Consider the following 14,514-nt stretch of genomic DNA (forward strand, 5'->3'; position numbering starts at 1 on the left):
GGAGGGGAAGAATTGTCGTTTATGTGGCTACTAAGAAATAATTACCCGAAACAGCATGTGATGGAGGGAACAGGTGCTTATGAGTGCTAGATATGGTGATAGCATGAGAGGATTTATCCATAATACTTTTCATTAAAAAGAAATATATGTGGAACCATAGTCATTATAAAATTTAGGCATCATCTTTGAGCAGTACCATTGGCATAAGAGCTTCAAGGACAGGAATGTATGGTCAAGGGGTATTTTGAGAGAAGCAATACAGTCTTTGGAGAAAATGGACATAGTGAGTAAAAATCCATTTATTCCTGTGGACAAAAAAAAAAAATGGATACTATGTTTTACAAGAAAAGGACTGTAATGTATCTGGTGATCTCCAACAAAGCAATAAATCCCAGATATGCTAATATGTGAACAAAAAGTCTACACTGATTATAACAATTTTTACTGAATAAAAGAAAATTCTCTTTAGGAAACGAAAGTGAAATATAAATTTCTAAAAAAAAATATGCATACAATATACAACAAGTTATATTTCACAAATAAATCTCTTTCCCTCTCTTCCTGAGTTTTTTTTATGTCCATAATAAATGCAAATATGCATGTCTAGAAATTATAGGATGACGTAATTTGTTCCACCTCACAGCAATTTATTGGATGCACACATAATATCGTAATGACTGTAAATTATTTGTAGTTCATTTGCCTCTAATGAAATTATTTCTATTCACACTTATTCTTTTATTCTTTTTCCTCTCTTATATGCACTACTCATTGTCTCATCATCTCATTAATGTCACTTCACTTATTTACACCTTTTACTAATTTAAATATACCAGCCAAATATCGGATTTTCCCTTAATTATTGGTTTTTAATATATCCTAAAACAAGCACATTCTTTCCTCTATGCAGTTTTAGTTTCATTTGAAGCTCATATCATGATTTGTGGCATGCCCACCTGATATGTAAACAGAAAATGCGAGATAAATTCTTGTCTGCTCCAAAATCAAGTGTAACATGAGATTTGTCCCTGCCTGGCATTGAATGTATTAAAGGAGATATAATAAGTGTTGTGTGAATAACAGTCGTTTGTCTCTCCCATAATGATTCTTTTGACTCACTGAGTTTATGTAATAATCACTTCTTTTCACTTGTATATGTGACTGGCATGAAATTGATTTTTCTATCTTAGTACAATCCTAAATATAATTAACTGGTTTCTAACAAGTGTTCCCCTTCTCACTCACTCATATACATATCCTTGGCTGTAATTTGTTTCACAGTTGTCTTGCTCCAAAACATCTAAGAATGTTTGTAAATCTTTGACAGAAGATATTGAAGTAAATATTTCTGTGCTTCCAGCATCAGTATCAATCTTTCTAAAATATGTAACCAAAGAAATTAATGATTTTAGATTCTGAAAATTTACAATCCTAAAACTTCTCTGATACTTTTTTACTATAACTCTTATAGCAGTTACAGCAGAGAAGATCTCTGCTTCTATTTTGCACTGTTGCAATGTTTTTCCTAACTGTGGGGATGTACTGTTCTATTTTGTAACAAAAGACTGTCAAAGTGGTGGTACTAAAAGTAATATTCAAATAACTTCAGTTATAATGTGCAGTACTATATGCATTGTTTGTCATAATAGAATCTATTGTCCTTTACTTCTTATTATTAAGAGAGACCTCCAGGGAGTCAGAGACTCATTGAGGGAGGCCACATACTACACACACCAGCTATCATACTTATTTTTGAATTCATTCACACTGCTTGCACTTATAACATCCAATGGCAATCTATTCCAATCACGCACCACCCTCTGAGAGAAAAATCTAGTCCTCGCTCCCTTCTTAGCGGCCTTCATTCTCAGCTTCCAAGGATGCTCTCTCGTCCTTTCCCCACTCTCCATAAATTGAAAAATTTCATCAACTGAAATCCTATATGACCCTTTCAGAAGTTTGTAAGTCTCAATCATATTTCCCCTCTTTCTCCTGTTTGCTAGTGTCTGCAGTCTACAAATTCTCAATCTGTCTTCATAATCAGTCCTGATATAATTTTTAACTTCCACAATCCTGATATAATTTTTAACACTCTCCTTTGTACTCTCTCTCCACTGTATCAGAATCACAACGGTGATTCTGATACAGTGCAGAGTGTTTAAGTATCAGAATCATTGTGCATAATAGTCCAAGTGAGGTCTTATCAAGGCCTTGTAAAGAGGCAAAATAACATCCTTATCTTTACATGTGAACATTCGTTTCAGCATTGCAAGGTAATAATGAGCTTATATCATTGAATGAACAAATACAGTGGCCTCTTAATTATCTGACATTCAAATAACCAAACTCAGAATTAATTAACCAACCCATGAATGATTTAGAATGTCATCCAACTTCTGTACAACATTGTGTAACTGTACCTTCAGTTACCATACTCTTGGTTATCTGACCAGCATATTGATTTCCCAATATCATCAGATAATTGGGAGATTACTATATTTAAATTAAAATTTGTTTGCCGGAGAATATACAAGTAGGAATTATGGATAAAACCGGGGAAGATCTTTTTGGGGAAAGGGCACTCAATTATTGACTTGATTTTTGCTATAAGGAAAATTATGAAGAGACAATGGAAATTTGAAAAAAAGCCTATTTATGACACTTCTTTATTTAGGAAAAGCCTTTCATGATGTCCTTTTGACATCATGATAGGCTTTTGAAAAAGACAGTTTGGAAAAGATATACATAGAAAAGAAGAAATAGTTATGATCAAGAATATGTACATTAAATGTAATAGCTGTGTGAACACTAAACTTGATAATTCAGAGTGGTTTACTCTTAATAATAGATTGCAGCAAGGAAATGTGACTAGAGAGAAATAGTTGTTTGTGAATGATTTGAGTACATTCAGAAGAACTATAGAAGGAACTGGACAAATGGACTGTGACATGGAACTTTTGGTACATATTAATAGCAAGAAGAGTAAGAGCATGGTTTTAAATCACAGGTGAAATGTACAAGTTAATGGTGTTAGACTCAGTGGCAGGGATGCTTAAGGATCAAAGCTGTATAACTGAGAGGAGACCTCCACATAGTCTTTAAAGGAATGCGGAGAACCAACAAGGGCTTCTGACCTAATGTCCAATCCTCACCTTCTCATGGTGCACCCTGTTGGGTATCTACCTGGATACTGAACGAACGAGGATGGGCTGGCAATTTGGGATTTAGCTGACCAAATTGTATTCCTATTGCTTAAACCAAAATAAAAAATGATGGTACAACATGACAAAATTTCATGCTGGCTGGGGCGTCGCCCAGTTAAACAAGGCCCCCCGTTGTTTTGCCAAGGAACCAGGGCGAACAGCGAAAAGTCAGCTACTGGAACAAATCTGAAAATACACCCCAATTCAACATCACCAGAGTTAAAGATCGGTACTATCAACATAAGAAGCCTGAATGGCAAAGAAATGGAGCTAGCTGAGGAATCAGATAAGTACCAGATCGACATTATAGGGGTGACTGAAACAAAAAAGACAAAAACTGGTGAGATCTTTCTGAGCAATAAATACAAAATGTTATATTCAGGCAATGACAATCAAGGAAAAGGAGTAGCCATAGTATTCAACACAAAATATGAGGCTAATCTTCTTGAATGGCAGTCATTCTCAAGTAGAGTAATGTGGGCAAATATGAGAATGGGAACTGGATAATGAGACTTATTTGTGCCTATGGTCCCACAGAAGGTTCTACTAAGGAAGAAGTGGAGGAATTTTTTGAGGCTTTAGAAAAAGCAACTGACACGACACATTGAAAAAGGAAAACTTGATCCTTGTTGGGGATCTAAATAGCAGAGTAGGAAATGATTGTGAGACATGCAAAAATATTTTGGGAAAATTTGGAGAAAAGAGCAAAGCTAATAATAATGGCAAATATCTGTTAGATTTCTGCTCGGGACATGGACTGGTTATTACTAACACCATTTTCCAACATAAAAATGTGCACAAATTCACATGGAGAGAAGAGGCAAGGAATAAGAAAAGTCTCATTGACTATGTTATTGTTGATAGTGATGTTTTCTCCCTGATGCAGGACACGAGTGTACAGAGGATTTGAAATTGGAAGTGATCACTATTTAGTCTTGAGCAGGATAAAATTGAATTTCATATTGAAAAGAATGATATGTAAGAAAGTTTTAAAGTGAATAAAAGTTGAGCAGCTCTCAGATGTTAACTGTAGACTAAAATACACAAAGATTATTGAAGAAAAAAATGAAAGAGTTTGAGAACAGGAATCAAACCTTGGAGTTTCAGTGGCAAGCACTGATTGATTCAGCTAGAGAGGCATGTGGTGAGGTTGTCTGCAAGGATAGAAAAATCAGAACTCCATGGTGGACACAGGAAGTTAAAGAGGCAGTGAAAGAAAAGAAGAAAGCATATCAAACGTTCCTGGCAAATAAGTCAGCTTGTACTCTTAGAGAATACAGAGACAAATCCAAGAATGCTAAACACTGTGTAAAACTAGCTAAACAAAAGTCGTGGGTGACTTTGGCAAGAATATAGAAAATAAATATCAAGAAGGTGACAAAATATTCTGAAGGTTGTTGAAGAAGCTTAGGAATGGAGGAAAGAGTGCTGTAAAAGGAGTTAACAGATGATAAAGGTGACATGAAAATGGGAGAAAAAAGATATCCTTGAAGTATGGAGTAATTACTTTAAAAAACTGCTAAATGAAACAAGCAGTGATGACAGCACAGTGGTAAAAAACAATGACCAGGTATGCAGTCAGGAATACATATCCATACTTGAAGTAGAAAAAACCATCAAAGGCTTGAAATGTGGAAAGGCAGCAGGAGTAAATGATATTCGACCAGAAATGCTGAAGTATGGTGGAATAAGAGTCTTACAGTGGCTGCACTGCATAGTTCAGAAAGCCTGGATAGAGGGACGAATTCCCGATGATTGGAGTAGAGCTCTCATAGTACCCATATATAAAAAGGGAAATAAAACTGAATGTAAGAATTACAGAGGTATTTCCCTACTGAGTGTTCCTGGCAAAATCTATGCAAGTATACTCGAGAAACGGTTGAGAAGAATTGTGAAAGAAAAGCTTGGTGAAGAACAAGCTGGATTCAGGATCAAATCTTCACTTTAAGACAAATAGTTTAGAAATCATGGGAATATAACAAAGATCTGTTTTTAAGTTTTGTCGATTTTGAAAAGGCATATGACAAGGTACCAAGAGAGAAGCTATTCATTACGCTACAGTTATATGGTATCAATGGGGCATCATATCAAGCAATAATTAGTCTGTATTTGAGTTGTAAGTCAGCAGTTAGAATTGAAGGAAGTACAGGAAGATGGTTTAATGTTAAATCTGGTGTGAGACAAGGATGTACATTATCCCCTCTGTTATTCATTATCTATATTGATCACATTATGAAGGAAAGTGGTATTAAACATGATATCAAACTTGGAGATGTTCTTTGCTTTATGCAGATGATGGTATTCTTCTAAATAAATCCCGCTACAAATCTGCAAGATTCTCTGACTAAATCGAATAGCTGTTGTAATAGATATGGTATGAAGGTCAGCAATAAAAAGACAAAGACAATGAAAATAGGAAGAATCATTGAAAATATCAGCTGTGTTGTGAATGGAGAACCTGTGGAGTAAGTAAAACATTCCAGCTATTTAGGCACGATTTTTACTGACGATGGTAAATTAAATATAGAAATAGACAACAGAATCAGCAAAGCTGGTATCGTGGGAAATCAATTGAATAAATTCATATGGAATAAGAGAGAAATTAGTCGGAACACTAAATTAACTATATACAAGACAGTGTTCAAACCAGTTTTAACTTATGGATCTGAGCGCTGTGTCAGAAGTAAAACACTTGACCAAAGACTAGAGACCACAGATATGAGAATCCTAAGAAAGATTATAGGCATGAACAGATGGCATCAATGGCAATATCATATTAAAAACTAGGATATTAGGAAAGAACTTGACATTGTCAGCATCCAGGAATGCGTTAGCAGAGCTAATCTCAGGTGGTATGGTCACTTAAACAGAATGGGTGAAGAAAGATTAGCAAAACAAGTGTTCTCTGCCAGGTTGGCAGCAAAATGACCCAGAGGAAGACCAAGATATAGGTGGATTGATACGGTACAAAGTGCCTTAGATGATAGAAATATAAGATCTGATAATGTTGGTGTCTTGACAAGTAACAGACTGATATGGAGGAAAATTGTAAATAGGAAGTTAGTAATGATGTAATTTTTTTCATGTAGTACTATCATATTCTGTACACCCCTTGAGGGTACATGGCAGGAATTTGATGATGACGACTCAGTGGCAAGATTGAAGAGTAGCGAAAAAATCAAATATGTGAGAATTGTACTTTCTAGTTGGAAGTTTAGATCAGGAAATATCAAGGAGGATTTCACTAGTCCAAAGTTTTTAACAGAGTAAGTAGTCAGCTTTGGGATAGTGAGGCCCCACTATCCCAAATGGTAAGATTTTGATTAAAATCTTAATCAAAATGAGCAAAAGTTATCTTTTGCCCATTTTGTCTTATGCAGGAATGACATGGAGACTAACAAAAGATGTAAATACAAGCAATGGAAATGAACGTTTTGTGTACATTGTTGGCCAAAACAGGGAAAGAATAAGAAATGGGGACATTAGGGAGGTTTTGAGACTAGAATACCAAGAATATATGAAATGAAAAGACCAAGAGGCAAACCAAGGAAACGGTGGAGAGACCAGATAAGAGAAAATTTAGGAAGAAAAAAAGAAATAAGGTATACAAATTAAACCCCAAGCTAATCGTTTTGAACATTGTGCTCCAGATACAGCTTTTATGCAATATTTTATGCAGCAATTAATAACAATCAGTGTTTTATAAATTTTAACTCTTTGCACCAACATAGATAATATTTAATAGTTTTAGGTACTAATAAAAGATGTTGCAGTATGGTATCAAAACAGAGGTTTACCTGACACTGTGCAACATTAGACTAGCTCTGTTCACATATTTTCAAATGCTAATAATAAGTTTATTTGTAATAATATATATCATCATCATTCTCGGCCATTGTCGATCCACTGCTGGATGAACGCCTTTCCAAGATTACTCGAAAACTGTCTGTCCATGGCTCTCCTTTTCCATGTCACTCCTGCAAATCTGATGATATCATCAATCCACTGTGATTTAGGTCGCCATCATGGTCATTTTTTCTCTTGTGGAATCCAATCCAGTGCTACTTATGTCCATCCTTGATCTTGTCTTCGAGCAATATGCCCAGCCCATTGCCACTTCAGCTGTTTCACTCTTCCTATGATGTCACAGAGACTTTGGTTTGATTTCTTATCCACGTATTCCTTTTGTGATACCAAGCATACTTTTTTTTTCATACTAAATTGTGTTGTTCTTAATTTTGTAATTTCCTTTGCATTTAGTGCCCAAGTTTCACAGCCATATGTTAATATATTGGTGGAAGAATACACTGGTTAAAAACTTTTCTCTTCAGGCATAATGGTAGTTGGCTTTTGAATATTGAATGTAATTTTCCAAATGCTTTCCACCCAAGCATCGTGTGCCTTTTAATTTCGTCCATGATATTTTGCTTCATTGATATCTGTTGTCCTAAATATATGTAATGATCTACTTGTTTAATTTCCTCATTATTTATTTTTATTATTTCTGGTTGGACATAGCTATTGAACATAATTTGGATCTTCATTAGGTCTATCTTTAGGCCAGCTGTTTAGCTAGAAATTTGGAGTTCATGGATGTGCTTCTGTAATTCATGCACAGTTGAAGTAAAGATAACTATATCAACTGCAAAGCATAAATGGCTTAAATATCTTCCATTTATCTTCAGACCTTTCACTTCTCAATCAAGAAGTTTGAATATCTCTTCTAGACATGCTGTGAATAATTTTGGAGGTATTGTGTCACCCTGTCTTATACCTCTCTGTATTTCCACAGTAGAGATGGTCCTGGTGAAATGGATTGCTGCTGTGACATTGGTGTATGATGATTTGATGGTCCTGATGTATGGCTCCTCCACTTGCTGGTTTCGTAATGCTTTAAGTATTGCACAAGTTTTAAGTGAATCAAAGGCTTTTTCATAGTCAATAAAACCAAGACATAGTGATAATTGATATTCATTACACCATTCAACAATCTGTTGTACAACTTGAATATGGTCCATTGTACTAAAGCCCCTTCGAAGGCCTGCCTGTTCGTTTGGTTGTGCAAGGTCTAGAGTCAAACAGAGCCTATGAGTTAAGAATTTTGTAAACCACTGATAGTAGACTGATAGATCAGTAGTTCGTCAAGTCTTCTATCTCGTCTTTTTTATGTATCACAATAAGGGTAGCCTTCTATGTTCTTGGTACATCATTTTTCTTCAGGCATACAGTAAATAGTTTTGCTAAGAGTTTGTAGATTATTTCTCCACCTGTTTTTAGAAGTTCAGCTATAACTTCATCCTCACCTGCAGCTTTCCCATTTTAAAGCTTTGGATGCTCCACATAACTTCTTCTGGTAGAATCTGTGGTACTTCAGCTGTTTCGTAGTTGTCTTCTTCTTCTTCATTTAATTCATCATCCTGATGTAATATTGAATAAAATTCTTCAACTCTTTTTGCTATAGCATATCTATCTCTGTTGTTGGTCCCGTCGTGTAGTTTGACTGCAACCACCTGTTTATTGCTGTTTGGCTTTTTTGAGACTATGGGTGTTTTCAATTGTTTGTTGTATGAATTTACAATTGAATTTTCTTATTTCTTCTGTGATACATTTTCTGATTGTTTTGCACAATTCAGTATATTCTATTTTATTCTGTAGGTTAATTAATTGTTTATTTCTCTTCATTTCTTCATAAGTTGTTTTGTTTCTTCAGAGATTGTCTCATTTCTGTTCTGTGGTACCAGCTATTTTAAGTGAGCATTGTAAAAGGTTTTGAGTAATGATGTCATTACTTTCTGATAGATCAGCATTGTCATCTATAATAAGATGTTTAAATCTATTGTTTAGTTTGTGTTGGAATATATCTTTTTTAATGTTGAGTTTGTGTACATTTATACTTTGATCTTCAATCTTTTTGGCAGTTTATTTGGATTTTACTGTGTACCATATGATGGACACTTCCAATTTTGCAGGTATTTATAACAGAGCAGTATTGAAAGATGTTTTTCTTATTGCTGAGGATAAAGTCAGTTTCACTAGTTTTTCCATTTGGTCTTTTCCATGTCCATTTCCTATGTGTGTTTTTTCTTGAAAAAGGAATTCATGATATACAGGTTTTCTTTTTCTGCAAATTCTATTAACCTTGCTCCTCTATTTTCTCTCATGCCATATCCAAAATTTCCCATTGAGCTTTCACCTGAATGTTGTATACCAATTCTAGCATTAAAGTCTCCCATTACAATTCTGAAATGTTGTTTTCCTTTATTGTAGAGTTGGGATACATTATGATAGAAGGCTTTAATTTCTTTATCAGAAATTAAATTCAAGTCTATGCACCAACAATTAGTCAGTGTGACTTATTGTTGGCGCATAGACTTCAATGATCTTAAAGAGTGTATCTTTTTGAGATTTTGAACAACAATACTTGCTATTCGATCAGAAATGCTGTCAAATTCTATTATGCTGTTCTTCAATTTTTTGTTGATAATGAATCCAACTCCATCGATTCTTTCCTTATCTTGTCCTCTATAATATAATATGTCTCTGTTTTTAATTGAAGAATTTCTTCACCATTATGCCTAACTTTACACAGTCCAAGAATGTCCCATTTTATCGCTTTAGTTCTTCAGTTCAGTTAGCCAAGCTTCACTGTTCAGAGTCCTACAGTTTGTAATGTTCCAAGGTCTAGTTTCCAATGGCAGCATGATCTGGTTACCCGGGGATTCTCAGCACCCTCTGCCTTTATGTTTAAGTGCATGCTGGCATAGGTAGCAACAATCCGACCGCCAGGGAATGAGGGCCATTTTATTTCCGTCAGATTCATCTTGGAAGGTTAGGCCATAAATTCACCCCACTGGCCAAGTGTAGGTTGGTGTATTTGGTGCATTTTCACATGGGATCGCCAGTCCCAAAACCATTGTTCCATGGCTCTTTATTCAACATATTCAGAGCTGCCCTGATATCCAACAGGTGGTAGTCAGGGTTTCCCCACCTAGAGGGATGTACTTGATAGTCTGTGGGAGCTAATATATACAGGGTGTTCGGGATAAATTTGACAGTTTCGTAAGGAAAAAGAAAATCTTCTTTGTATCTATTAAATTTAATGAATTGACAAAAAAACATTACAGGCAGAGTTAATTACAATACTATCAACAAGATTTACTCAAAATAACCACCATTAGCATCGATCACAGCTTCAATTCTGCTTCGGAACCTCGAACAAGCTGATGCTACAGTCTCCCTGGGAAGGGCCGCAAAAACTGTTTTAATTTTATCCATTAACTGGGCTTTTGTATTACTGGAAGTGCGATTGGTGTCTTTTTCAACTGTGCCCCATACAAAATAATCCATGGGGTTAAGGTCTGGGGAGTTTGGAGGCCAAACATTTGGACTGGTGAAGTCGTAGAAATTTTCAGACAACCATTTTTGACTTTACCCAGAGGTGTGGCAAGGGGCCGAATCCTGCTGCCATACATACGGCCTACCATTGGCTACCCTTGTTATCCAGGGCTTGACTACAGTTAGCAACTCCACGAACAAAGCCCGAATTCCAATGCCAGGGTTCTTCAACACCTGTTCCTGCAGATTTGCGAGGAATTCTGCTGTACGAACGCAATCAGATCGTCTGCTAGGGATCTTTCTTCTTGCTACATCCTCGTAGTCACCATTGCAAGTCTCTAGTTCATGCCTGATTGTTTTTACTGTATTCAGGGAGCATTGGGCAGCAGTCGTAATATCCTTATTTTGATGGCGGGCACGAATCATCATGATACAAGTTATTCTCTTCCATGATTCAGGTGGGTTCCAGCTATCCATCCTTTCTGACATCTTGTATATGAATGAAGAAGGGTCCAAACTTTTAAATGAAGAGAAGTGTGTGTTAATACATGTAACTTACGGAAAAATATAATTAATTATAAATATGTCAAATTTATCCCGAACACCCTGTATATCTACCCTATAATATAAAATAAGCCTTTTTGTGTCACGTTTTTTGTAAAGTTACGTGAAACGTTTTGAAACTCGGGCTACCCTGAGTGTCGAGTCATCAGAATTCAAGGAGAACCGGCCTACCAGTCTGGAATTTGAGGAGGTTGGGCGCCGCAGGCGCCTGGGGAGGGAGGGAGCAGAACCCCCTTTCGAGTCATTAGAATTCAAGGAGAACCGGCCGTAGGTCTGTCCAGAACTCGGGGGTTGGGCGCTGTAGGTGCGGAATCCCCCCCCTTTTTTTTTTAGTTATCAAAATTCGCGTCATCAGAATTCAAGGAGAATTGGTCTACCATTCTGGAACTCGGGGTGTGTTGGGCGTAACCTCCTTTCGAGCATCGGAATTCAAGGAGAACTGGCCTACCAGTCTGGAATTCGAGGAGGTTGGGCGCCGCAGGTTCCTGGGGGTGGGGGGAGAACCCCTTTTCGAGTCATCAGAATTCAAGGAGAACAGGCCGTAGGCCTGTCCGGAACTCGGGAGGAGAGGAACCCCTGTTGAGTCATCAGAATTTAAGGAGAACCAGCTGTCGTAGGCCAGTCCGGAACTTGGGGGATTGGGCGGCGTAGGTGCGGAACCCCCTTTTTTTGAGTTTTCGAAATTCGAGTCATCAGAATTCAAGAAGAACCAGTCTACCATTCCAGAACTCGGGGTGTGTGCCAGGGGCATAACCCCCTTTCGAGCATCAGAATTCAAGGAGAACTGGCCTACTAGTCTGCAACTTGAGGGGGGGGGGAAGAACTCCCCTTTCGAGTCATCAGAATTTAAGGAGAACCAGACCAGCCATAGGCCAGTCCGGAACTCGGGGGGTTGGACGCCAAGGGGACGGACCCCCTCTTTTGAGTTCTCAAAATTCGCATCATCAGAATTCAAGGAGAACCACCATAGGCCAGTCCGGAATTCGGTGGTACGCCAATGGACGGACCCCTCTTTTGAGTTCTCAAAATTCAAGTCATCAGAATTCAAGGAGAACTGGTCTACCATTCCGGAACTCGGGGTATGTTGTTGGGTGTAACCTCCTTTCGAGCATCAGAATTCAAGGAGAACCGGCCTACGTCTGGAATTCAAGGAGGTTGGGTGCCGCAGGTGCCTGGGGAGGGGGGGGGAAGAACCCCTTTCGAGTCATCGGAATTCAAGGAGAACCAGCTGTAGGACTGTCCAGAACTCGGGAGGGGAGGAACCCCTGTCAAGTCATCAGAATTTAAGGAGAACCGGCTGTCGTAGGCCAGTCTGGAACTTGGGGGGGAGCCATATGCGCAGAACCCCCTTTTTTTGAGTTTTCGAAATTTGAGTCATCAGAATTCAAGAAGAACCGGTCTACCATTCCGAAACTCGGGGTGTGTTGGGCACCACGGGGGACGTAGCCCCCTTTCGAGCATCAGAATTCAAGGAGAACTGGCCTACTAGTCTGTAACTTGGGGGGGCAGAACTCCCCTTTCGAGTCATCAGAATTCAAGGAGAACCAGCCGTAGGCCAGTCCAGAACTCGGTGGCGGGGGGGGACGGACGGACCCCTCTTTTGAGTTCTCAAAATTCAAGTCATCAGAATTCAAGGAGAACTGGTCTACCAGTCCAGAACTCGGGGGGGGGGGTGGCGCCGTAGGCATCAGGGGGGGGTGGAGCCCCCTAGTATGTGTGTGTGTGTGTGTATTCCTTTTTGTTATGATTTTGCTGCTAATGCCATCTATTAACTCCTATTTTCTCTGAACTCTTTTTTCCTCCAGTAAATATTTTTATATTTGAGTCTAAAGTTCACCTCAGAAAGCTGGTTGACTTTGATTCTTAATAACACTTTTGCACATGTTTTTCTTTTCATAGATCCTCATTTTATCCCAAAGGAGAGGAAAAGACTACCTAAAGCTGCATATTATGAGGATTTCTGGGTTTTTATTTAAGGATGATGATGATCATGATATTCAAGTCCAATGGAAGTTTTTTCACTTGGCTATGCTACCAATTATATATTTGATTTAATCCTTTATATCCAAGTGTAAGCAAACAAAGTTTGCACCTGAAGTATTTTCAGGAGTGGGGCAACTCATGGCAAAGGTATAACTTCTCATCACTTGTCTTAGTATCCCATAATGCAAAGCACATCTCCTTGCGGACATGTATAATGCTATGCATTAAGGGAAGGGTCACTACCCAGACCAGTTTCGACCTTTATTGAGGTCTCATCAGTGGGAGCCAGACCCAGAGGTGGTGATACTAAGGTGGAAGCGATGGAGAAGTCATATTTCCATATACCAGTTGCCAAAAGGTGTCACACTCTATTATTAAAATTCTCTAGATTAGAGATAAGTTGATGGAAGTTTATTCACTTGGCTATGCTACCAATTATATATTTGGTTTAATCCTTTATCCAAGTGACTTCTCCATTACTTCCACCTTAGTATCACCACCTCTTGGTCTGGCTCCCACTCAGTGAAGGTCGAAACTGGTCTATCAAGGAATATTTAGACTATCAGACTATGAGTATTTTATTCATAAATAAAATAGACAATATTTATTCCAATTGAAAGTTGTATGAGGCTCATGCATACTGTTGAGCACAATTGATAAGTAAATTGAGCTGTATCTGAATTTTCAGTTTTTAATTTATTTTACACTAGAAAAGCTTCAGTGAACTCTCATTATATCAAATGCCATTATAGAATCCTTTTGTTTCCCAGCAGATGTAAGTTAAGTAACTTACATCTGCTGGGAAAAAAGGGTTGTACTAGTAATTGTTAATTCTTTTGATGCATTCATATAAATGGATATATTTTGTTAGAAAGGTATTTAAAGCAATATGTTGTTTAGAATATTTATTACTGAATTTTTTCTTCTCCTCAGGTGATCATGGTCATTCTCACAACCAAGTATCTCATTCGCACAGTCATAATCATACTCATGGTAATCATGGACATGCTCATGGTTTTGGTAAGTTTTGGTACAAATTTAAATACATGCATAGGGTATTATGGTTATTTCAGCTGGAATTCATACTGATTGCTGTTTCTTGAACATTTAACTGAGTGTGCTGCTAGAAAGAAAAAAAAAATTACTCTTGTGCTTGAAAAATTTATAAAATTGTATAAGACATTGATATTCTCCTTATCCTACCAGGATGGTGTTAGTGAGAACAAGAAATTATTTTCTTATCAAATTATGTAACTGAATTGTATGTCAGTTTTTCTAATCACTAGTGTTTTTCAATCATGTTGTCCAATTAACTGATGAAACTGGCATTGTGAACATGTTTAGTTCATATGTGAGATTTGTCACCTCTGTCAGTCCTGTCTGTATGAAGCAGCTTGAGAATGGGTGAACCAATTTTAATGAAACTTGA

The 14,514-nt window shown here is 37.5% G+C and overlaps 1 protein-coding gene across 1 annotated transcript in view; it reads left to right on the forward strand.

The window, feature by feature from the left end:
• ZnT86D (solute carrier family 30 member 7) overlaps positions 1-14,514 on the forward strand; it is a 155,287-nt gene that overhangs the window by 73,970 nt on the left and 66,803 nt on the right. The window contains exon 6 of the mRNA XM_090413411.1: positions 14,019-14,105. Within this exon, the coding sequence (XP_090269537.1) occupies positions 14,019-14,105 (87 nt within the window). The remainder of the gene's footprint in view (positions 1-14,018; positions 14,106-14,514) is intronic.

This window comes from Typopeltis vanoorti, chromosome 24 (assembly GCF_054136105.1).
Source record: "Typopeltis vanoorti isolate ZY-2024b chromosome 24, IOZ_Tvanoo_1.0, whole genome shotgun sequence".
Classification (NCBI taxonomy): domain Eukaryota; kingdom Metazoa; phylum Arthropoda; class Arachnida; order Uropygi; family Thelyphonidae; genus Typopeltis; species Typopeltis vanoorti.